General features: G+C 35.6%; 1 protein-coding gene and 1 pseudogene across 7 annotated transcripts in view; both read left to right on the top strand.

The window, feature by feature from the left end:
- KYNU (kynureninase) overlaps positions 1-26,952 on the top strand; it is a 128,701-nt gene that overhangs the window by 46,057 nt on the left and 55,692 nt on the right. For all 7 annotated transcript variants that reach the window (XM_088021730.1, XM_028123807.2, XM_028123809.2 and 4 more), the window contains 5 exons: positions 5,883-5,965; positions 17,629-17,690; positions 19,260-19,331; positions 20,497-20,571; positions 23,050-23,196. In XM_088021730.1, coding sequence (XP_087877856.1) covers positions 5,883-5,965; positions 17,629-17,690; positions 19,260-19,331; positions 20,497-20,571; positions 23,050-23,196 — 439 coding nt within the window. The remainder of the gene's footprint in view (positions 1-5,882; positions 5,966-17,628; positions 17,691-19,259; positions 19,332-20,496; positions 20,572-23,049; positions 23,197-26,952) is intronic.
- LOC114224568 (ubiquitin-conjugating enzyme E2 W pseudogene) lies at positions 6,600-7,309 on the top strand (annotated as a pseudogene).

The following is a 26,952-nucleotide window of genomic DNA, read 5'->3' as shown; positions in this document are numbered from 1 at the left end:
TGCATATTAATGCTTCAAGCAGTGTAAACCACATTTAAAAGACTTCTGAGAAAAAGATTAGATAGCTAGTTAGCTTTATTTTGTCTTTGCTTAGTTTTATTTAGTCTTCTTGCTTTCAGTCGTGGTGGCCCAGTCAACGTCACACCCCCTGTCTCTCTGTTGATGTCGTGGTGTTTGAGGGGCAAGGTCAGAGTCGTGTTCTGTTCTGTCCTGCTGCCCATCTTTGATCTCAAAAGTGTTTGTTCACTATTTCTTTGGTCCTAAATAGTTAGCTTAAAATTTTACTCTGGCCTTTTCCAGCTAAGGTTCTGTTGGGAGGAAAACTTTTCTTCTACCAGTTTACAGCCTGTTGGTTGAGGGCCTGTGGATTCATCCATAAGAGATTAACGGAAGTTTCTTTCATGGGCATGCAGAAGTACTCTACAAAAAGTGACTCACTGAATAGCTAGGAGTAAGGGTTTATATACCAGTTTAACCAAAGGGGGCAGTTTTAGGGCTTCAGTAGGAGGTATAGAAAGTTTTATTGGACCTTTTCATTCTGATGATAATGGACATATCCTTCCTGCCTGGAAGCTCCCCTAGAGGGAGATTGATGGCATCTGAATTTGCACCTCCTGGTGTTGAGTCACCTTCCATCTGTGAGTGGGCTAATGGCAACTATATTTTCAGGAGAGTCTCCTTAAGTCAAGGAGCGTTTCTTTCTTAGGCTGCTGTTTGTTCACATACTTTTAGTTTAAAGTAATCTTCTTGCCACTATGGTGGGCTGTTGGTCCCTTGACTTCCCTTTCTGACTCTTGCTTTTGTTTTTGTACTAAATATCCATGCACATGTTTAGTTTGCTTCTAGATCCAGGGCCTCCCATTACTGTGGTGAGTTTTCCTGATTACCTGTTCTTCACCTTCTCCAGCCCCACTTCTGCCCTACTTCTTAGCTGATACCCAAATCAGGCCAGTGCCTTCCTCTCTTCTTGACCAATGGAAGATTTTGAGAAGGACTGAGTCAAAGAGAGCTACACAGTTACTAAATACTCTAATGCAAACTGAAATTAGTTGCTTAACAAGAAAAAAATAATATTAGAAATGTATAATCTTAACAGTAACATAAAAATCAGAGAGTCCTTTGACTAAGTGAGATATTGTTCTGGGATATTGATAACTAGTCTGACTGGCCATCCAAGCCATATAAGCTAGGAAATACCACTTGGCTCATGGCTGTTATGTCCGTGGCTCTGTCTTTTATGTCCTATCACAGACATACTACCTACCTATCTACAAAATAAACCGTCACTGGCCATAGGGCAGCCCGATTTTATAATTCATATAGCTACCGACTTTGATTACTTACGCTAGAGGAAAGTCAAGAATAAAGGCATACTTAGAAATATTTTTGTGCCTAAATGACTTCTTCTAAAACTTTTAAGTTATTCAAGACAAAGCAAGGAAAATAAAGCACTTACTTCTGTGGGTTTTAAGTGCTTATTATTGTTATTTTCAACTGTATGTGATTTCCAAAGTAGATTACTTTACTTGGGAGAAGTATATTTGTTTTGGGAAATAACAATATTCAGATATTTTTAACATTCTGAAATAGAAGAAATTTATGGTGATTTGACTCATTTGATAATATAATTAATTGCCAGCAAAATGGGGCTATAACAATAAAAAACAGCATTGATAGGGGTCTGTGGGTCTGCCAGGATTTGTTTTAGAACATTTAATATTACATATTTATATATTATAGATTTATTAACGGCCCAGATTATTTAAAGGAAAATAACATGGGCTAATAATCACAGTGGGAACGCTTGGCTAGAAGAGAAAGATACATCCGATATATCCGTCCCGAAGAGCACATTGTAAGTTGAGAAATGTATATTTCTCAATCTTGTCCCTAAGATACAACCACAATAGTTTAGGTCTTCTGCGTTGTCATATCTACTCGATAAATGATTTTCTTTCTTTCTCATGGGAGCAAAAAATTGACCCAGTTGTATCTTTATAGATAGACCCGTGTGACACTTTAGGTAGGCTTATTTAAGAAGAAAATAGCCCACTGGATTACATATTAGGAACAAACTGCGTGCTTAGCGGACAGTGACTGACTTGAATGGCAATGTGTGCAGAAAGGGTGCTGGTGAAGCACAAGGGGGAGGCGTGCTTCTGCAGACACTGCAGTCTCATTCAGTTCATGTGTTCCTTTAAAAAAAAAAAAAGTTGGGGCACCTGGGTGGCTCAGGTCATGACCCCAGGGTCCTGGGATTGAGTCCTGCCTTAGGCTCCCTGCTCAGGGAGGAGCCTGCTTCTCCCTCTCCCTCTGCCTCTCTCCCTGCTTGTGCGCTCTCTCTCTGTGTCAAATAAATAAATAAAAATATTTTTTTTAAAAAAAGTGTATTCTGGGGAGAAAAAAATGCTCCCTCTACCCCCCTTTATTCAACAACTAGACCTATAAAATAAACTGACAATAGACAGATTAACAGGAAATAATAATTACTACTTATTAATTATTAATATGGGCATGAGGGCATCCCGGGGGGGGGGAAGTGAATACCAAAAAAAAAGAAAAAAAAATCTGTGAAATTTGAGAGCTTATATGTCATCTTAGTAGGGGAAGGGGAGGAGGATGTAGGCCACTTAGGGGAGAATAAATGATTTTTAGGAAGGATGAAAGGCACTTAGAAGAACAGATAGGGGATGTGATAGTTTGTGACAAAGTCTTCTGGTGTGGTGTCGACTTCTAGTCTCCTCTCGTGGGACCAGAGTCAATCTTCTCTGGTTGATGAAATTCCTGGGGAGAGATTGATGACAGTTGAGTTCCTTTGGAGGACCTGTCTTTAAGCAGATGGGGAAGCTCAGAGGAAGCTTGTCCCTACACTTGCTGTTTTTCAGGTGCCTTCAGCTCAAGGTAATCTTATGCCAAAGGGGTGAATTTTGGTGTGGCATAGTCCACTGCCCTTCAGTATGAATAAGAAAGTATGTGAAAGTGTGTACATGGTATGACATGTTACAAAGATTTTCCTAACATCTGTGGTGGCTAATCATCAATTGGATCATAGATTTAAAAAAAAGTGGTGATATTAAGGATTCTGTGATGTCTTATTTCCTTGGGGGGGGGTGGAGACAGGGAGGAACTTTTTAAAAGCCTGGCTACTTTTTATTTTTGTAGGGTGGTTAAAGTAGAGTCCTCTTTCAAAGAGGATCCTCTATTAACTTCCTAATTCGATTTTACATCCTGAAATCTAATTTCATGAGCAGATAGCACTCTGTAGACATATCCGAGCACACCCCACTCGGGGGAATGATGAATGCTGCTGTCCTGAGGGAACTGTCTGCCCCGCTCTTTTCCTTTGCAGCACTTGTAAGAGAAGATTGCAACTACGCTGCAAGTAGTAGTTCTGAATGAGAGCAATGTAATCTTTCTTAACTCTGATACATATGTTTAAAAGTGCACTGTAATCTACATCAAGGCTTTATAAAGACAGGCCACTTTAGTTTGAGTTTATTGGGGTAACAACTTCCTAAATACATTTCACTACCCCAGGCTAGTGGACTGACAAAAAGGAAAGAAGCAGACTGTGTGTGATATTTTAAAGGTGGTGGGGGAGATGCCAAAAGCATGGCTGGAAGAAACATACTCTTAAAGATTATTACCATGGTGTCTACCAGAGTGAGAAGTAGGTGGCCTACTATTCTGAAACATAAATTCTCTGAGGCAGAACATAGAATTTTACTACCTAAATGTAATAAGATGTATTGTGCTATCAGCAAGGCCACGGAGCCCTATGTGATTAAAATAAAAAAGGATCCAAGTATCTGCCTTTAACTACCATTTAATGATAATGATTTTTGTCTTTAGCATTTATATTGGAAGTCAAGAAAGAGGCAAGCTGCAGGCTATCTAATAATAATATGAATAATAATAACTAGCAATTGCCCTTCTCTTCCTCCTTAGTTCTTAGAGTTTCTATTCTCAAAGTCCTCTTACCTCATCTCAGTTTATACGGTAATCAAAATATTAGTTTAAAAATTGCATTGTACCCCACATGCCCACGCAGTAGATTTACGTTAGGGAACAGTCAGAAAAGGGGTGCTATGTGCCAGTCTCTTTTACATGTTATCTTACTTATTTTTCACAGCCATTCTTTCAGGTACATATTGCCACCCATTTACTTTTACTTTTACTTTTACAGGCTTTATCAGCTTATGATACGTGTAGTCTCATAACCGGTGGTGACCTGGAATTGGCTCAGACCAGGCAATGAAAGCCAGTCATTAAATATTAAGGATTTTGGTTGATGCCAGGAAATGGACCACAGGGGATATTCACATCATGAAAATCAACAAAGGCTAAAAACAGGGCTCCTTTCATCCTATTAACCCACTGCTGTCTTGGAGAGAGAAAATAATTTCCCCAGACCCTTTGGAGTTCTTAGCTGAGACCCCTGTAATAAAAGACAGCTTAGCAAGAGGAAAAAAAAACCTGCACAAGTTTATTAGCACGTATAGTCTTGTACACACAGGAGACACTTGGAGGACAAAGGACCTCCCCCTCCCCGCGATGACTTAGAATTTGGGCTTAAATCCTATCTTAATAAGGAAAGGGGGAGGACGTAGGCCACTTAAAGCGGAATAAGTGATTTTTAGGAAAGATGAAGAGCCCTTAGAAGAACAGATAAAATTTACCATAGGTTGTGACAAAGCCCATCTGAGTGTGGTGTTGACTTCTAGTCTCCTCTCCTGTGGCAAGACTCAATCTTCCCTGGTTGGTGAAACTGCTGGGGAGGGGATTTATGGCAATTGAGTTCCTTTTGAAAGATGTGTCTTCAGGCAGATAGGGGAGTACAGAGACAGGCTCTGGCTGCACTTGCTGTTTTCAAGTGCCTATAGCTCAAGATAATCAATCTACCACAGCGACATATTTTGGGGTGACATATTCTGCTACCCTTCACCTCTGAGAACAGGTTTACCACTCACTACTGCCAGCTTACTGAATTTCAGAGTATAGATTCAAGCACAGTTTGCACTATAGAAAAAATACCGGGCTCATTCCTTTCTCCAACTTTAGGGAGTTTGGGGGTTCCTAAGGAATTAAGAACAATTAATTCTGAGCTTCCTGCCGCAAGTTGGCAACAGCACATTTAGTCACTCCCACCTTGATTCTTTGTTTCAGTTTCTTCTTCCATATTTCAAATGTTATTTCCTTCCTCATTTAATGGAAACTTCTTTAGAGTGTAAGTTCTCTTACCTCTTTTGTGTTTTGCCATTATGCCTACTGGGATACTTACTAGAATAATATAATTGAGCTAGAATATGGGAGATGAAATTGCTAGAAAATAGGTCAAGATGTAATGTTGGCTTTGATTATTGCCAAGTTTATCTATCTACTTAAAATGTCATCATGAATATAGTCACATTTTATACACTTTTGTTTAGTTTACAGATTGTAGCTGTATTTAAAAACTGAATTTACAATCATTTTAATTTCTAGCCTCAAAAAATAGTAGCTATGTTTTAGTATAGATATTACTATATGCTACAGGTATACAAGTAGAATGTTCAAATAGTCTTGATATTTTCAAAATAGAGAAGAAAAAAACAATATCTTAGACTCTAAAATAGAGTAAAATAATGAAGTAGTACATAGGCAATCTCAACTACCCTCCAATAAAACGGAAATTAAAGAAATTAAGAAATGACAAGTTGAAAAATAGAGTTCTCAAGTATTACTTTAGGTTTTAAAGAAGCACGATTTTGTATAATTACTAAAACATTACAAAGATTCATTTAGAAATGTCCAGTTGCTAATGCTGATATATGAAAAATTACACATGCACACACATACACACACACAAATCTAATAGTGTCTATGTCCCTTTTCAATTTCAGGGGAGCCTATGGTCATAACCTAGGAAAACGTCCCTGGATTACAGGAGATGAGACTATTGTAGGCCTTATGAATGACATTGTAGGTAAGTACAAAATGGATTTTTCCCAAAAGAATCATAAAGGCATTATCATTTAGATATAAACCTAGATTATAAAGTCAACATCTTATTGAAGAACATCCTGGTTTTCTATTTTAACCCATAACAGTAAAAAGTGAACACACCGTTAATTCAGACTTGAGGGCTATAGCAAACATCACTGGGTTATTTGGCACAAAAATAAAATATTTAATTGTGTTTTCTTGTATTTTTTTAAATTTTTTATTGTTATTGTTATGTTGTTTTTTTTCTTGTATATTTTAAGACTAATGTTTACTCCCCAATAAAGAGCACAGGCATTGTATTTATTTATAATTAAGCTAATTTCATAAAAATCAACTTAAATGAATTTTCTAACCCTTCATTATATGATAAAATAAACACTGACCTTTTCATGCTAAAATCTTAAAACACCAATCAGGTTTTGGCTCATTTCAGTTTAATCCATGGTGACTAATTTTAAATTAAGCTGAGAGTTGTTAGAAATAATATGGTTGATGTTCTTTATTTATATTTATGTATATATTTATAAATATACTTATATATTTATAATGTGTTTCCTAAAGTGAGTTATATATACTCCAGGTAGTATTCAAGATACTTGTAGATGGGGCCTTGGGGGGATGGTTCCATTGTGGCGTCAATGCAGAAACGACTGCAGAAAGAACTGTTGGCTTTGCAAAATGACCCACCTCCCGGAATGACTTTAAATGAAAAGAGAGTGTTCAGAATTCAATTACACAGTGGACTGTAGACATGGAAGGTGTACCAGTTACCTTATATGAAGGGGAAAAATTTCAACTTCTATTTAAGTTTAGTAGTCGATATCCTTTTGACTCTCCTCAGGTCATGTTTACTGGTGAAAATATTCCCGTTCATCCTCATGTTTATAGCAATGGTCATATCTGTTTATCCATTCTAAGAGAAGACTGGTCCCCAGCGCTCTCAGTCCAGTCAGTTTGTCTTAGCATTATTAGCATGCTTTCCAGCTGCAAAGAAAAGAGACGACCACCAGATAATTCTTTTTATGTTCGAACATGTAACAAGAATCCAAAGAAAACAAAATGATGGTATCATGATGATACTTGTTGATGCCACTGTTATCATCCTCCTAGCAGAAGATAGTCCTACTGAGAAAATGAGCACTTTGATCATTCAGTCTTTGAACTTTAACCTTTGACTGGAAGTGACCTATAGGCAATGAAGACTACTTCCTTTTACTGCATTTTTACTCGTGTGCATTCTGGGCGCATGTTGATCGCTGGTTCAGTTCAGGCAACTGACATGCTTTTATTAGTCATACAGTATTAATGCAGGTGTCAGGAAATGTCAATATAATTCCATTTTTTATTTTTATTTTTTTAAGCTTTTGGAAAATTTCCAGGTCCTCATGTATTGTGCAGTAACAATGACTTCCTTGGCGGGTTTGGGACGTTCATTGCTGGCAATGGACGTTTAATAGGAAAAATTTTCATTAATTACTGCCACCCAATAATTAATGCATAATAGGGCCTATGAAATGAATTTATTGGTTATAGTGGGATTATAAATAAAGTGAGGGACCCAACATTACTTTGAAAGTCACCCCAACTGTTTATATTTGGGTTCTATGTACTGTGATCCTAAGGTTAACAGCATGAATTAACATGCGTCTTTAAAGGACTGTAGTGAAAGATCATTGCGTATTTATTGAATTGTTTATATCTGCTGTCAAATTGTTTTGACATGGAAGGTTTTCAAGTAACATTGGCAGAGAGGTACAATATTCTTATCCCTATGGTGAAAATAAATTCATTTGTTGTATATAGTTCCTCAATCTCTGAAGTAAAGGTATGAGTAATCTAGGGTATGAATGGTTGAATCAGGGCTTGATTTTGGAAGTAAGAACAATGGCAGTGATGAAACTGCTGCAGTCCTTGATCGGGGCTTGTTTGTACAGTAACGATATTTCCAAGTAGATTACACTCTGTTACTTCCTGCTAGCCATCAGCATGAGCCCTACTGCCTAAACACTATTTCATTTATTTATGTTTGGAAAATCCATAAAGAGTTTTCGTTTGCAATTTTGTTTCTTTTGTTATGTTTTAAGTCAAGTTTGAATGCTACAGTACTTCAATTGAAAAGCTTTTGTCAAGTTTTTTCTTGTAATTTTTTCTTTACTTGTATCATTTTGTCCTTTAATCCTGTACCCTAAAATAAGAAATACATTTTTGACAGAGGCTTAATGTTTAAAAAAAAAAAAAGATACTTGTAGATGGTAAACGTGTTAACCTTTTGAAAAAAAAAAGCTATTTAATTGGGTTGAATATTGAGCATTGCTTAAAATCTTATATGATATTTAGGGTATTGAACAAAAAATTAATGATGTTTAAGCATTTGGAGTGCTGTTATTTGGTAATATTTAGAGGACTTAGGGAAATCATAACTTTCATAATGCTTTTTCAAACCTCACTCCTCTACAGGCAAGTATAAACATATCTTTATTGCTTCATCCCAATTGCATCTTGGTCAGTGATCAGAAGACAATATCAATCTGAGCTGGGAGAAAGTGGAATTAGAGTGAGGACAGTAGGATTTACATCCGGAAAGAATATAGACAAACCATGAAAACCTGAGGAATACCTTGTTGATTCAGAAATGATTATTGAACCTCTGCTGTGTGTCTGTCAGCACTTACCGTGTAGGTACTGAGGATACAATAGTAAGTAAGATAGTGGGTCAGAATCCTCACTATCTTTATCCCATGGGATATCCTCATGGGACTCTCATTACAGGAAGATACCCCCCCGAATGTAAAATAAATATATATACATAATCATATAACATAGAGAAATTAAAAAAAAATCATTGGGGTTAGTGCTTCAAAAGAGAGGTAATTTCCAATTAATGATGAAGGGGACTGAACATAATCATTTAGGTACTCTTTTTTTCTGAATTTTCACTAAACAACTCTTAGTGGAATTTAAAAAATAAAAGTATAAAAGGACGAACAGAGAAATGGAGATGATAGCAGCATTTTGGGAATTGGATAGCAAGTGCATAAGTGGTAATTGCCTTTGTAACAACAACAAAAAAAGGTAAAGCAAATCTTCATCTCCCAATGGAAAAAAAAAAATGGAAAGCCACCTGCTTTACACTGCAGATCCTTCAAAAGTCTGGAAATTATAATAAGCATCTCTAGAAGTGGGAGTAAAATAGGAATAAAGAGAGAGAGAGATGTGTGTTGATAGTCTGTTTAAAATTCAGTTAGAATGGCAGCTCCCTTTGCCCATTCTATGCCACCAGGGGAATTGTTCTCCCCAGATGACTGGGTGAGTCTCTGAAGAAGGAAGAAGGCTCCCAAGGGAGGATATGTACACTATATTAGTCTGCTCAGGCTGTCATAACAAAATACCACAGACTGGGGGGCTTGAACAACAGATGTTTGCTCACAGTTCTGGATGGAGGCCAGAAGTCCAAGACCCGAGGGTGGTTTTCTGGTTGGACTGGGACTCTCCCTGGGCTGTACATGGCTGCCTTCTGTGTCCTCACCTGGCCTTTCCTCTGTGCACACTCAGAGACAAAGAGCACTCTGGTGTCTGTCTTCTTACAAAGACACCAGTCCTAGGGGATTAAGACCTCACCCTTATGACTTCAATTAACCTTTATTACCTCCTAGAGTCCCCATCTCCAAATACAGTCACACTGGGGGTAGGACTTTAACATACAAATTTCAGCAGGACACAGTTTAGTCTATAACATAGTCCTTGGTGAAAACAAAAGAATTAAATAAATGTTTATCCACTTCTGTTCTAATTTAATATCCAGTATCTATGCAGGAAACTGGAACATTCTTCTCTGTGAGACTTGGACAGCCTAAAGATTCTGACATGAGTTGTCCCAGTATAATGGCTCAGTAGGGTCCCCTTACAACAAACCCCACCACATGCACAGTGGAAAAACACACTCGTGTGATGTAGTCCAAATTTACCAGACTTTCAAGGAAAATCTGTTTTTAGTTTATGAACCATAGGAATGTATTACCTATTCAAAAAGTTGAAAAAAAAAATAGAAGGGTTGCAAGCAAAAGCAAGTTCTATTTCCTACTAGCTATTACTGAGTAATCATTACTCTATATACATTTCTGTTTTATGTGGCTGTATTAATAGGATCAGAATATTGACTTCTAGTTTAAAATAACAGATGTAGTCTCTCATGGTTCATCTCTCCCTCTGATTCCCCCCCCCTTCATTTTTCCCTTCCTTCTCCTAATGTCCTTCATGCTATTCTTTATGTTCCACAAATAGGTGAAACCATATGATAATTGACTTTCTCTGCTTGACTTACTTCACTTAGCATAATCTCCTCCAGTCCCATCCATGTCCATGCAAATGGTGGGTATTCATCCTTTCTGATGGCTGAGTAATATTCCATCGTATATATGGACCACATCTTCTTTATCCATTCATCTGTTGAAGGGCATGTCACCTCTTTCTACAGTTTGGCTATTGCAGACATTGCTGCTATGAACATTGGGGTGCATATGGCCCTTTTCACTACATCTGTGTCTTTGGGGTAAATACCCAAAAGTGCAATTGCTGGGTCATAGGGTAGCTCTATTTTTAATTTTTTGAGGAACCTCCACACTGTTTTCCGAAGTGGCTGTACCAACTTGCATTCCCACCAACAGTGTAAGAGGGTTCCCCTTTCTCCACAACCTCTCCAACATTTGTTGTTTCTTTCCCTGTCCATTTTTTCCATTCTAACTGGTGTAAGGTGGTATCTCAGTGTGGTTTTGATTTGAATTTCCCTGATGGCTAATGATGATGAACATTTTTTCATGTCTGTTAGCCATTTGTATGTCTTCTTCAGAGAAGTGTCTTTTCATGTCTTCTGCCCATTTTTGGCCTTGATTATTTGTCTTTTGGGTGTTGAGTTTGAGAACCATGAACCATGAGAGACTATGGACTCTGAGAAACAAACAGGGTTTTAGAGGGGAGGGGGTGGGGGATGGGTGAGCCCGGTGATGGGTATTAAGGAGGGCACGTACTGCATGGAGCACTGGGTGTTATAGTAAAACAATGGATCGTGGATCACTACATCAAAAACTAATGATGTATTGTATGATGACTAACATAACATAATAAAAATAAAATAATAATAATAATAATAAAATAACAGATTTAAGTACAAGCCAAAAGTGATCCCTTCTATTCCAAACACATAGAGATGATAGGAAAAACATTAGATTAACAAACATACAGCAACACTTAAAAAATAAAAATTCAATAGAAATCTCTACAGACCAGAAATACTGCCGCTGCTAAAGAAAGGAGCAGTTGGAAACCTGGAGGCACAGTTTTTTGGGGGGCAGCACATGAAGCCAGGCTGAGTGTGCAGAGCCTGAATCCAGACCCTCAAAAGGAGCCCCAGGGTGAATCTGCACAGCTCTGAATGCCTGAGGCTGAGACCCAAGGCCAAAGTATTGGTCAGGCAGGGCAGGTAAAGGTGAAAACCTAGCCTCTCCTACGAGACTAGTCAGATTCTGAGGAACACAGAGCACTTGATCAGGTGTCAGCATTATCTAGAGGACTGTGTATATTTTGATGGAGCAAACTACCACCTGAATAATCCTGGATTGTATGTAAGGGTGTGTTAAATAGTTGGTGAACAGTGCTTTCATTTATGTTCATTTTTTAGAAGCTAAGTATATTCATTCAAATGTCTAACATATAAATAAAAGACCTGGAAAAAAAAACGGATTAATTTGATCTGAGCATATGTTTTCTTTAGCTGTGGATTGTTTTTTTCCTTACTAGGTTTGCTTTCAGAACATAAACTGCATTCTAATCCTGTTATTTTGTGCTTAATATTTATCATCCTCTAAAAGAGGAGTTAGGATGTTTATATACAGGCCAGGGAAATGGGAAGGTGATACTATTTTGTGAGATTTATTTATGAAGCCAGTAAACTCTGAAAAAAGAATTCTTTTGACCATTTAAAAGTTTATAGCTCTAGTGCAACTTATTAAATATGCAAGTATTTTATTTGCCCAGCAAATACATCACAACCATCACTGAAATTTCAAATGAGGCATCTCTCATTATAATTACTATCGAAAATGGGGGGGAAAAACCCACTAGTCAAATTTATTTAGAAAAATAAAAGGATTGAACTTACTAAAAAATTAAAAAATATATATTTATCAACTCTAGCTTTGGAGATTTTTCTGTGTCTTTGAAATACCATACAAAATTATCACACAGGACAAACTTCATTATTTTTGTGTGGGTTTTTTTTTAAGATTTTGTTTATTTATTTGACAGAGACAGACACAGCAAGAGAGGGAACACAAGCAGGGGGAGCGGGGGAGGCAGGGGGAGTGGGGGAGGCAGGGGGAGCGGGGGAGGCAGGGGTAGTGGGGGAGGCAGAAGCAGGCCTCCCGCCGAGCAGGGAGCCTAATGCGGGGCTCAATGCAGGGCTCAATGCGGGGCTAGTTCCCAGGAGCCTGGGATAGTGACCTGAGCCGAAGGCAGACACTTAACGACTGACCACCCAGGCGCGCCTATTTTTGTGGTTTTGTCCTGAATGTTGTGTTAACTAAATTACAGACATTTGACCCTAATGATATGGGATATAAAAGATAACGATTCCTTATTGAAATGAGTACAGTCACTTTCCTAGAAATGAAGCTCAAGAAACAGTATGTATTTTGTTTATTACATATATCATAATTATTATGTATTGTAAGTAACAGTAAGCATATATAATAAATAATTTAAGGTAGGTAGTCTTTCCAAAGTCTCAAGTCATTTATGACAAATATAATATTTCATTTGAAATGTTTTCAGTGAACGAAGGTAATTTTTAGTTTTTTTTTTTTTTTAGATTATTTATTTATTTGACAGAGAGAGACACAGCGAGAGAGGGAACACAAGCAGGGGGAGTGGGAGAGGGAGAAGCAGGCTTCCCGCGGAGCAGGGAGCCTTATGCGGGGCTCAATCCCAGGACCCTAAGATCATGACCTGAGCTGAAGGCAGATGCTTAACAACTGAGCCACCCAGGCGCCCCTGATTTTTAGTTTTAATTCTGAGTTTATTAAATGTCTGTTTTGTTCTTTACAATTCGTGTTTTGTCGGAAGAAATACTTCTATTTTTTTGTTGACCAAAGGAATGTGAATTGACAGTGTCTACAAAGTATATTAGAAAAAATATTTTAAAAACTTGTACTTTTTTTAAAAAGTGTCAGTAACTATTATCTCCCAAATTACTTTTTTTTTTTTTTTAAGATTTTATTTATTTATTTTGACAGAGAGAGACACAGCGAGAGAGGGAACACAAGCAGGGGGAGTGGAAGAGGGAGAAGCGGGCTTCCCGCCGAGCAGGGAACCCCATACGGGGCTCGATCCCAGGACCCTGGGACCACGACCCGAGGCAAATTTACTTTTTAAATTGTGTATATTAGTCAGAGAAATGGTTCTTACGTCAAGGTGAAAAATGAGAAGTTCACTCTGTTTCATTAGGAATAGATTATTTTAGAAAGTGTTTTTGCGTATATTTGTGTTTATCTTATTTGTTGCAAATCCCACCAGGTTCCCTTTTTCCCTGGTTCACTAGGAAATTCTGAGAAAATATGATTGAATTGGAAGTAGCAAAAACATGTAACAGTTTCTATTTGTTTCTCATCTGCATCTTTTGCTGTTTTTTTATCATTCTTCCTCACTTTGTAACCCACGAAACCTCAAATGCTGCTTGGAAATCCAGGCTGCATAAATCATGAAATAATTAAAATGATTATCTGGTAAGTACAGTAAAAAACAGCAGAAGTCAAATTTATTTTTGCTACCTGCAAGCTACATAAATGTGTCATGAGCAAACAGACACATTGCATATTTGGGGCAATGGTTGACTCTTCCAGGTTCTTAAAACCACAGTCTTTATTTCACCATAAAATTTCCCAAAAAGAAGTAACAAGAGGATAATAAAAAGTACTATGTATACCAATTGGAAGAGTGGATAGAGGGAAGGAGGAGACAGTGAGCAACTGTATTTTTTCATAGATACAGAAAAGAATTTCAATTTCAGAAGAGAAGAAAAACTGTTAATAAAACATTTTATATAGAGCGAACAATTCTGCAAAACATGGAATAACTTTCCCTTATAATTAATGTCATATTATCAAGATGCTAGAAATAGAATTGCTGAAGAATATTATTAGTATATTATTAAGCCTTCTTCTCCCTGGATACATAAAAACCACAAAGGGCTAGATACATGCATATCAGCTTATAAAAATGTTGTAATGTGGACATAAATTTGCTTTATGAAACTTGTGGTTGACCCTCTGAGAAGCAATAATCCCTATAAGCTGTCTCCAGTTACGAATCCTCACCCATGCACTAGCCACCTCTGGAGGCCACAGGAATTTACTACTTGAAAGACAGAGTGGAAAGTTCTCAGACTTAGCCTGATTACAAACCTTACAAGCAAATCCACAATAACATTTGTGTCTGTTTAATCAATTATACAGAACATGGATGGCAGTTAGGAGATCCGTCACATATCCTCTTATTAAACACTAAGCAGCTTGGGGCTCTGTCATTCTTCTCTTGGCAAAATATTTGAAATTAAAATTAAAAAGATGCAGAGGAATGTTGGTAATGAACATGGGCCTCCTGTATTTGATTTACAGGGAGTGGATAATGTAGGCAGCGCTTTCCAGTGTAATCTGGAACAAAGATTTTAATCTTTTTTTTTTTTATTCTAAGAGAGGGTTAAGATTTTGTCTCACTTCCCTATCTATGAGACTTGAGGTGAGTTAGTTCATCTCTTCGGAGGTCAGTTTCCTCATTGATAAATACGGACAATTAAAGTAGATATGTTACTGTGTGACTGTGAAGAATATGTGAAAAAATACAAGTCACATATTTAGAAGTATTGGCACATAGTAAGGACTCAATAAACATTCGTGTGCCAGGCATTGAGATAAGAAGGCCGTGCTTGCGTTTAACTAAGTTACACCTTCTGGTAAAGCAAAAAATTATGATCAATAAATAAACAAGCAGCAAAGCACTCTACGAACAAGAATCCTGGCTCGTACCCATCTTCGATGAGGTGATTCAAATCTTGACATTTACTGCAATGAATTGTAGATGATCTTCTACTTTCAAATCCTGATAAGAGTTCAGGAAGTTTTTAAAAATTTTTGCCCTGCAATACTTGTAGTTCTTGATGTTTCAACAGTAATTAAAAAAAAAAGGTCTTGGGAAAAAGAAAAAAGAACAAAGAAAAGCAACTCAAAATAATTTCAGTTTGCTTAATTTTTTTTTTTATTTTCCTATGGAATGCTGATGATATTGATATATCTTAAAAGAACAAGTGTTGGTTTCAGAAATGCAATTGGAACCAAAAGAGAGAGGTCAAATAGATAAATTTTCCTTTAAAAAGATGCTAAAAATCAGTCTGATGTGTGGTGCTTCGGTGTTAGGAACCTTTGATTCTTTAGTGCCTTTAGGTTATATTTGAAATAAACATCTGTGTTAATGTCCTGAAACTTTAATATTTGCACTGTCCTCAGATACACCTGTGTACACATGCACACACATTAAATAGACTCACTGTCTCCTTCACAAAGTTCAGTAGCAGGTGAGGAGAGCATTTCGTGAAGTGCTTGCTTGAATTTGGAGTGTTCTAAGATGAGATAATTTCTGTGCATGGTGGCAGATAAATTATTCAAGTCAGTGAGGGATTATTTACAAAGAATTGATCCGAGTGTTAGTATGCCACTGAAAGTGAGGGAGTAGGTAGCACAGGGTCAAGTGTATGTCTACATTAATTGAGCCTACCACATCTGGTTCATTACATTCTTCACAAGAAAAATTTTAAGTGATCCAAAATGAACACTGTATTGTTTGGAGGACTAAAATTTTCAAGGAATCCACAATTATTTTAATCAGATTGCAATTGTTAAACAAAACTAGGATATCTTAACCTCCATTAGAAAGTCTCCTTCCCTCTTGCCTCTCTTAGTTCTTTGCTTTCATTTTGTGGTAACTAACCTATGAATTCTTTTTCCTTCTCATTACATTTTATTCAAATGCTTCTCTTTCTATGAATTCTCCTCTTATAAAATTACTTTTCCTTCCTTTTCTCCTTTCTCCTTGCACTTTCTCTGCCAAAATATTTTTGGAAATAAATTGTTCTCAGAAAAGATGCATGTAAAGAGCTAACAGGGATTTAAGGATAATATTAGATTAGATATCTTAGATAATGTTTTGTTTTAGAAATAACAGTAAAAATTCATACCATAATGCAAAGAAATAAATATAGTAAAACTGGCAGCATTTCTTTTACATATTTCCAAAAGATTTTCATATTGTAGGAGAAGACATATGCCACTGTATGCAACATAAGGTTATCATATTCATATCTATCTCGTATGTCTAGGACAAATTTTATTTAGTGCTAGGAATGTAGAATGAGATGGTCTCACTGCACCTTGACTTCAGACACTGTTCACCTTACAAGGACCAGAGAAAAAGCTTTTAACCAATTGTTTACCAACATTGCACATCAAATGGAGAAATCCGTCTGTTAAATGCAACCCAAAGTTTTTCTTGACTAAACGGCGGTGTTGAAATAGAAATTCCTAAGTTATACACTTATCTCTAGTGGCCTGCCCTCAAGTGAACTTATCCTGAAATCTAGCTGTAAATTAGATTAATTATTTTACTTACTGCCTCCTCTTCTAAAATGGAACTCTAACAGAAGTATCTCTTTGGATATGAAATATAGGACTTGTATTACACATTTTCTCTAACGCCTCAGCTTTACAAACAATGGCACAAAACCTATTTTTCTCAGTGATAGTTAAAGAGATTTTCCTACTGTACAGGTCTAATTGCTTTTAAGAGACTGTAAGAACTAAAAATATGAAAGTATTATTGTTGTTACACTCTGAGTTCTTAAGTATCCAATGTATGCTTTGTCTCTGGGTCTATTTCTAGTGCTCAAGCACTCATTAGTAAGAATTAGATCAGATTATGATTCTGTAGTAGTTATCTTAATTTTGCATATGTTCTCAATCAAATAATACCTATCTATTAATTATCTTTCATCTCTGTCTATGAATAAATCCCAGAGCTATTTAGGTCTTTGTGCTTTGCTTTCTAGCTCTTTTGTCTAATAAACTATTATATATCTCACTGTAATAACAGTGAAGTGTGTTTGGCAAACTAGCTCTCTTTTATTAAATGTGCGTTTTAATTGGATATTAGAAACAAGCAGTTCTAAAAATGTGATCGGCCCTGCTTTCTTTTGAGATACACTTACCACAAAAATGTACTCTGTGGGAATTTGGCAAACTACCTGATAATAGGATAAATCATTTTTAGTTTACAGGAAAAAGCAAATGCTTCATTATTTTGTTGCTATTATTTACTATATCAAAAAGCAAATATAATTTTAGCTAGCTATGTGCATCTGAGTCCAGATATCGTTTGATAAAATGAGGCAAGTGGGAAAACTTCCATTTCTTTGTGATGACACATCAGGTACGTCCTTATCTCTAAAAACATTAAGGAGGAAGGAGTGAAGCCTCCCTACTTTGTTTTTCCAAGTAACTTCAGCACTAATAGAAAAATCTAAATTATGATGTGTTTACTTTGCAGGAGCCAATGAGAAAGAAATAGCCCTAATGAATGGTTTGACTGTTAATTTACATCTTCTACTGGTAAATATCCTTTCCCACCAATGTTTCATATACACTCATTTGTAGAATCTGACATTTTTCTATCTTTAATTCATGAGCATCTGGGGGTTTACTTATTTAAAAATAAGTTGTGAGGTTATTTTCATTTTTACCAGGAAATGCTGGACTATGATAGAAAGGCTTCTTCATAATCATGGGAGAGTTGACTCTTGCAAAGAGCTTTAGAATAATGAACGGTTCTTATCTCAGAACATAAGGAATAAAAGTCACAGTGGATTAAAAGCAAAAACTGCTTGCAAGCACACAAAACAATGATGTACAAATGCCAACAAACACTGAGCTTTTCAGAAAGATAGTTTTCCAGCATGCTGGACTTTAGTAGGGTGGCATTCTGATCAGTTAATGTTTTTATAGACTAATTTTGGGGGAGAAAGTTAAAAAAGAATTAGAAAATAGAACTAAATTGGAGAAAAGGGATCTAATACCTTAAATGAGTTACTGTATTTAAAGTGCTTCCTACTTCCTAAGTACTTAATAAATATGTATACCTTAAAATGTCAAATATATTCTTGATTTGGAATATGGTGTCTGTAGTAACTGCTTGATGTCTGAAAAAATTTTATTTCATTTTTAAGTGAGTTTTTGGAAACATGTCCATGTGACCAAAGCACACGATGAATATATTAATATTTTATTTTGATAAAAATGAAGAAATGATTGTTAAATATCCCTAAAGGAACACGTTCACGGAGTATGTTAAACATGATGGTAAATAGCATAGTTTTAAATTCAGACACCTTGGGGTTTGATTCCTAGCTAAGTTACTTAATGTCTAACTTCGGATGAGGTTTTGGTGATTTCTACATCTTCATTTTCTCCCTGTGAAGATGAGGACAAGAATACCTACCTGATATGTATATACAAGGGTGAAATGTGATAATATGTGAAAATTGCTTTCGCACCCTGACCAGTGATCAACACTAAGTCAACAGTAGCGATCATTTCATTGTTACCGTTGTCAGTGTTTATTCTCTAGGAACTGTGGGGGGAAAGGAAGGGCTCTCTCCTGAACAAATGAGCTACTCCTCCCTGGTGCCTCTAGAAGTATCAAATGTTTCATGTTAGGGTTGAGGTCCTTTCAGTTGGACCGAAAATAAAATCCCATAAAACTATAAGGCAATGGAAATATTATACACCAGAAGCCAAATCAGCAGCATAAGATAAATCAATATAAATAAAATTTATATAGAACATGATATTTCAGTCTTACAATAAAAATTACCATTAAAGGCATTGGGAAGATAATTTTTCAATTAAAATTTAAGTAAAGCTTTGTTTTTATCTCATTCACGTTATCTCCCAAATTTGCTTTTCTGTTGATAAATGTAATGAGCCAATACCTTCTTTTATTTCATAATTCATTAGAAATAAGGCTAATTGGAAAAGGAGCCGCCCTTAACAGACATCTAGATATGTCATTGAGTCATGCCTTTAAAATGCTGGAGATTATAAAATGAAAGTATGGTATAAAATGAACAAATGTATAAACTGTGCATGAATGCTTTTCTTAATAAATCCATTTCATTGCAGTTATCCTTTTTTAAGCCTACACCAAAACGGTATAAAATTCTTCTGGAAGCCAAAGCCTTCCCTTCAGATCATGTAAGGATTCTTCAAATTAAATTTATATTCTTTCTACTCTTCCTAGAGGAGCACACCATTTGCCTGTGTTGAATAGTATATTCTCTAGTCTTTTCCAAGTAACCTTACAATAAAAAGATCTGTCAAATGCTTTTGATTAGGCATTTTTAAAATATAGATTGTAGCTTTATTTCTTTTGTTCAAGTAAAATGTGTTAGGGGAGGAAAGGATTGAATAGCAACAGTGATTTATTAGTCTTTTTAAAAACATTGAGCAAACCGCTGGTTTAAATCAAGTGCAGTTATAAATGTTTTATTAATTCTTGTTGCTATTTTATTTTATGAAATCAAATCAGTACATACCCTGGTGCTTAACCTTTTAGCTACATAGAATAGCGATAAAACTTTTATTTTTCCATAGCATGCTAGCATGTGCTTTATAATTGAAAAAACATTTATTAAGGATGAAAAATATTTCTTATGGTTTATTAAATCTTACTTCTTTAAGAAATTTGATCGTTTCAGACATAGACATGGATAAAAGTATGCATTTTTCAGTTTTAGTGTTAGAGAGAAATTTGATTTCTATCTTTCTATGATCACTGTTAACTATTCTAATCCACATCTTGTAATTTAAATCATTTAATTATGTCCAAATTAATAGCCATTACTTTACTAAAAAAGATCAAAACCCTAATATTAAGAAAAAATTCAGAGTCTTTATAACTTCCTGTTCCCGTTCATATCTTGTACTCTCAGTGAAGGGAACTTTCTGATGTTCTTTCCTTTTACTAGCTTACTCTTTTTAGGATAAGCCCTTCCTATAAGCTAGTTCAAATATAGCAAGTCCACACTACTCACTCTGGTTATTTTGTAAACTCTGGTTTTGACGTAAGTTAGGTGATTTAATATCTTCTACAAATCTCTTAGAACTCTCTAAAGTCTAGATGACCCCTATGCTTCCATACATTTCTAAGATACAGTGTTTCAAGGAATGTTCAGATTCCTGCATATAAATTATATTAAGCACTTCTTTTCTGGTGTATTCTGTTCAGTCACTTTTAAACTTGACCTTAGATTTAATATAATAATATGCTTTTATTGTTATTTTATTATCTCTTTTCGGAGTTATTTCAATGTATTTCTGTGCATTGGACTTGATTCAATAAATCATTCTTCTTTTCCAGTATGCTATTGAGTCACAGCTTCAACTTCATGGACTTAACATTGAAAAAAGTATGCGGATTGTAAAGCCAAGAGAGGTATATAAGAAAGAGAAATAAATATTCATTATGTTTCTATTTAGTATTGATTTTTTTTCTTCATTTTCCTCAAAAGTTTATTATCTCCATTACTTTAATGGAACTTTCAAGAAAGTATAAAAGACCTATACTTCCATTACTGCTAGCTCATTTTGCTTAAAATGGAGAATTAACTCAGAAGTTTCAAGGGATAGTCATATTACAAGAAAACTATTTTCCTATGAATACTGCTGGAGTTTGCCATATTCTTCAGTGGGATGGAAAGGGATGGCAAATTGCATATATCATTTTCTTTTATTTATTTATTTATTTATTTGACAGAGAGGGACACAGCGAGAGAGGGAACACAAGGGGGGGCGGGGGGTGCAGGAGAGGGAGAAGCATGCTTCCTGCTGAGCAGGGAGACGATGCGGGGCTCTATCCCAGGACCCCAGGATCATGACCTGAGCTGAAGGCAGATGCTTAATGACTGAGCCACCCAGGTGCCCCACATATATCATTTTCAATTCCAAATACCATTGCCTTTGGATGCCTGTAAAATGATATTTGTTGAAACTGAATGATACCTATCTTTTATATCTCTTTTTAATTTAAGTATCAGATGTTTTCCTTTGTGCTTGGACGGGGTGGGGGTGTAGAAAGGGATTTGGTGTAGCGGGAAGAGCTTGGGCCTTCGGGCCTGGCTAATACACTCCACAGAAATCTCAGGCCCACTGATTTACTGGGTAAGGGGCTTTGAGAAAGTTACTTTATCTCTCTGAGATTACTTCATATTTAAACAGGTAACAAAGGAAACACCTAATCAGGCTTGACCTATGTTCAAGATCTAAAATACTGTGCACTTTACGTTAATAGAGATGTAAGGCTCTGCAGTTTGTGTAATTTGGCTCCCAGAGATCCCCACAGAATAATTGTAGGTTTCACAAATGATGCTCCCAGGCTGTTAAGCCAATGTTTGAACAATGATTTCTTTCAACCCAGAATACTTTGAGAGATTAAAATCTACTCCGAGAGATTAAAATCTACTCCGAGAGATTAAAATCTACTCCATTTAGTTCTGTTTGCCAACATGCAGTCAATTAATAGAATAGAAAGTTCTTATACCAATGACAGGATATCTATTTCATATGTCATATATAAAATGCTAATTTTCAGCAAAAGTGAAGATAGCCACTAATGTATCAGAAGTTTTAATGTTGAAAGAGATAAGTGTTGTGGAACCTCATGAGTCAATCATAAATTTTGAGAGCATTCTTTGGCATTACTAGATTAGAGCAGGACAACATCAGAGAGAACCATATTCTTTATACTGCTTTATACTGATTTAAATAAATAATTATTATATATAATACTTTTCTTTATCTTCTTTTTGAAATTATGGTGGACAAACCATTTTAGATTCTTTGAAGAAAAAAAAGTTTTGGATTACCATGTTATTGATTTTACTTAGAATTTGTCTTAGAATTACTGAAATCCTTCTCTTTACATATAAAATACCCATCAGTTAACAATTTAGAGAGTTCAGTATCTATACTTCTTTTTATAGATTTCAATTTTGTAAACAAGTTCCAGACTTCTAGTAGAAAATAAAGTATATGCTGTATTTGTGATATATATATGTGCCTAACATGGGACACAGTAATTGATAAATAGCAAGAATTACCAAAAATTAAAAATAACTTAATGAACTTCCCCCAAATATTAATGCAGTTAATGATGCTTTGACCTAAAAAATTATGTCAGATTCAGACTGGAGAAAATTTATAAAAACTTTGTAAATGGATGAGTGATTAGGATACAAATAGATACTTTGTATTTAGCTGATTTCTCTTTGCTCAAGTTGTTTGCAAGACCAAATCTAAATTCACTCAGAATTTCCACTAAGTAACCAGTCATTAGTCTTAGCTGGGGAGAAGTAGAAAAAACTAAACTTGATACTGAGTTTTATTGATATTTCTCTTCATTTTTGGACCTTGATCTTTAGGTCAGTATGGAGGAGAGTTTACTCTTAAGATAACAGAAAATATTGGTTAGGTTATACTCAGATGAAAGATGTGTGTTTTTTATCTTGGAAAACATAATGTGATGGATTGATAAATGAAGTCGTATCCAAGAAAATTTTGCCATTTAATATTTCAGGAACTTCTCATACTTTCTGGTATTTATTTAGATGGGAATAAGGAGAAAACAATTTGTGGACATGTAAAGAGTAAAGATTAATTGAAAAATTGAAGAATAAATCAAGCAAGTAGGGTTTTGCAAAGACTTTATAAGCCTTTTTCTTACTATTTTGTTATCATTTCTTACAACAAAAAGTGTGCTGAAATGCTGCTCTCTTGCCAGACTTTCGAAGACCATTAATCTGAAAAAAATTGTTCTTATGTGGGCAAGAGCTCAAGGTGAATTTTAGATGGGAAATATAAAGTGACAAAGGTGTTTTTGTGGATTGGATGTAACTTGTGCCTGCCTCAACTTTAGGGGGAAGAAACATTGAGAATAGAGGATATCCTTGAAGTAATTGAGAAGGAAGGAGACTCGATTGCAGTGATCCTGTTCAGTGGGCTGCATTTTTACACTGGACAGGTCTTTAATATACCTGCCATCACAAGAGCCGGACAAGCAAAGGTATGCACATCATTTTCTCCTTCCCACCTTGCCCAAAACATCACTCTACTGAGGAGTATTCTAACTGCACTTCTAGTGAAATACCTTTGTGTGTGTCTGTGTAAAATTATTTAAAGAGTTAAAAAAAATAAAAGGTAAGCCTTACATTAAAAGAAAAAAATCTGCACTCTTTTGCTTTAGGCATCTTCTTAAACCTTTTTTTTTTTGTCACTTCTGTTGTCTCACTTCCTCAACTACCATCTGCTCCCAAAATTGGCCTCTAATCAGCAAGACAGGTGAGCTTCCTGCAAGATGATGTCATTGGTACTGAGTTAGTCCGTCAGCAGGCACGAGTCAGAGTCCTTTGGATAATAACTACATATGCTAGGACTGTTGAAACATAACTCTGGGACTTGGTCATATTATAACTCATTCTAAATGTAATTCAGTTCTCACTTAAACTTAGGTGCTTGAAGAAAGGGAGATGCAGAATAAAAGTTAACAGTAGATCGAGTTATATGCAATGTACTTTTAAAAAGCCACTTTTTTCTTATCTTGAGAAATGATGATCCTGCCAATAATGAGAGCTTTTCCTTACATATTTCCAAGTCACACTTACATTGTTTACTATTTTGAAATCGTGTCTCTTTATTTTTTTTAAAGTGTTTTGTATTTGTTTGCCTGAAAAAAGAAATCAGAGGAATAATATTCAACAGCTACAATTTGTATTTAAAATCCTTAAATAACAGTTCCATTTGATTCAGCAATGAAATTGTGCATTTAAAAAGGTGACAATCGAATTTTATTCTGAACATTAATAAGTTATGGGATTAATATATGTGTGAGGTCTAGTTAATATATTCAGTTATTGAAGCTAATGAATAGAACTAATGAAAAGAAATTTAACAACATTATCAGAAGTTGCTAGGAATTTCCAACCATGACTTCCAACTGGTTTGAGGGATAACTGTGAAAGTGGTGCATTACAAAAGATATAAAGATAATGTCTTCCTAATTTAGGCATTAAATGTTAAACACCAAAATAAAAGGAAGTCAATAAAAAATTATATTTTAAAATGTTATGCAAGTAATCACAGTCCCTGATGCCCTTAGTATACATGCATGTCTCATTAACCTTCACTGAAATGAGACAGGAAGATAGAAAAGAAAGACCATGCCTTTTGGAATCACAGTCTGAGGTTTAAATCTTGGCTGGGTCATTTAATTGTTACATGATCTCGGGCCAGTTACTTGACTTTTCTGAACCTCTTTTCACAAGTGTTAATTTGGGATAGCTGGACCCATTTCATAAATTCAGTCTTGAGAAGGAAGAATATAAAATATCTGCTGTATTGCGCACATTCTGCTGTTATAGTGAAGGATCCCTCACACCTTTTACTGTCCTCAACAAATATGAAACTATGGAAAGTGGCTCAGATATACATTTTATTTCCAATTGAAAAGCAAAATAAATTTGTTTATTTAGGTGCTATATGTAATTCTCATTCTTAACTACTTTGCTAAAACATTCTCTCAATATTTTGTAGGCTTTCTTTTACTTAAAAAGTATAATACATGCCTACCATGTGAAACTCTCATTGAGCATTCAGTCAAATGAAGGTAGGAATGAGCAGTTCCATCTCAATGTAACTGCACAGAAGTGACGGATACTATGGGAGTGAAATAGTGATTGAGTAGACTTCAATTTATCCATTATCAAAATTATTTTAATACTCATTTAAACTCTTGCTAGACAATTTCCCCCGTTCCCAATGGAAGATTGAGAGAATTTAAAATTTAGACTTACATAGCTGAAGAGAAAGGCAGAGAAAATTAAAGGTGTCAATCAAAAAAGAGAAAATTCTAGAGGAAAAAAAGGCATTAAAAAATCACTGTTAGAAATGGCTAAATAAGATAGAAAAAGAAAAAGGAAAGTTTCTGGAAATGAAGTATGGCATGAACCAAAATGATACTGAGATGGAGCAAGGAAAGTCAATAAGAATAGTTTTTATTTCATAATCATGTGAAAGGGAAGTGGGGACAAGAATTTTGAAAAAAAAATTAATTTTGAATTAAAAATTCAAAAATTTTGAAAAAAAAAACTTTGGCACGTATACCAAAAAGAGCACAAATCATAAATAAGTGGCTTGGTGAATTATTTTGAACCCTATAGCCATCACCCACATCAAGAAACTTCTAGAACATTTATGCTGCTCAGAATCCTCAATTGTGCCATCTCTCAAATACTGTTACCTCCCTTCCAAAGGTACCACTCCTGACCTCTAGCCATATATATTAACTTTGTCCATCTATAAATGTGTTAATATGTACTCTTTTGTATCTGTCTTACTGGCTCACTATTATGTTTCTGAGATTCTTTCTTACAGTATGTAGCAGTAGTTTTGTGAGGGTTTTTGGTGGCAGTGGTTTTGTTTTTCTTTTCAGTATATTGTTTCAGTGTATGAAATAGATCACAATTTATTTTTGTTTTCCATTCTAATTAGGATAGATATTTGGGGTTTATTTCCATTTGAGGGCTATTGCGGTAAATGCTACTCTGAACATCCTCAGACATTTTTTTTAGGTAAGCATTCACACTGATTTCTGTTACATATATACTTAGGATTGGAAATCTTGGAAATAAGGTATACATATGTTTAATCCTAATCAATAATACCAACTTTCCAAAGGGTTGTACCAATTTGGTATATATTCCCATCAGCATGTATGAGAGTATCTGTTGCTCCAATGTCCTCACCGATAGCCAATCTGATTAGTTTGTAATGGTAATGCATTGTAGTTTTAATGTGCACATCCCTGACTATTGAGGAGGTTGGGATCTTTCAAATGTGTTTTTGCCTCTAAAAAGAAAAATTAATTAGTTAATCAAAAGAACAGTTTTGATTCATGTAATGAGTTTCAGATGCTGAGGCTTTTCTTAAATGAGAAGGCCCAAGACCATGACAAGTGGGGCAGGCCGATGAAAATTAAACGTAGTATCAGGTTATAAGGGAAGGCCAGCATATGAAAAGAGACGTCAGTTTGAAGATACATTTTCATTTTTTGTCTTTGAAGCCATTTACTTTATTTTATATTATTGGCCAACCCACTATTGCAGAACTCTGCCTCACTTACCTATTTCTAAATTTTTCATATTCTATTACTTGTTTCTACTAATCATTTCTTCTTTTCTACACCCACTGAATATAGTTGCTCCTCATTGTCCTTTGAATTACTATCCCTAGAGATTTTAACCACTGCCATGAGTCCACTCTCATTGCCAAGTGAAAGCTACAGGGTACTCCCACACTCGAAAACGATTATTTATACTCATCTCCCTATTACACCTGGAAATCCTACATCCACTCTGAAATCAGTGTGCTCTAGTTTTGTCTCCCCCTAAAATGACTAATGGTTCATGCCACCACCCTTCTGGACCTTTAGACTCAATTCCGACACTCTCCTCTTCTTTGCCATTTCAACCAGTCACTTCTTAATTCCTCTTTCTCAGGTTTGGTCTTTTCTTTAATAGTCCCGAATCAGTTACGAAGTTTTTAAGCTTTAAAACAAAATTCCAGTGAGAAATTAGCCAAAAATTAGGGATTTCTTTTTCTTACCATGGAAGAGTTGAGTTAGGAGACTGCTGACATGAATGCACTAAGCAGTTGAATAATGTCTGAGTGGCATCTCCAGGGTTCTCTTGGTTTTTTCTTAGGCTTCTCACATCGTGGTCACAAGACAGTTGTCCCAAATCCAGATATCACAATTCTATTTTAA

This window comes from Eumetopias jubatus, unplaced genomic scaffold (genome assembly GCF_037043125.1).
Source record: "Eumetopias jubatus isolate StellerSeaLion01/CBP00866 unplaced genomic scaffold, mEumJub1_p1.0 scaffold_3, whole genome shotgun sequence".
In the NCBI taxonomy this organism is placed as follows: Eukaryota; Metazoa; Chordata; class Mammalia; order Carnivora; family Otariidae; genus Eumetopias; species Eumetopias jubatus.
Note: the sequence above shows the minus strand (reverse complement) of the source record. Positions and strands in the feature narration are given on the sequence as shown.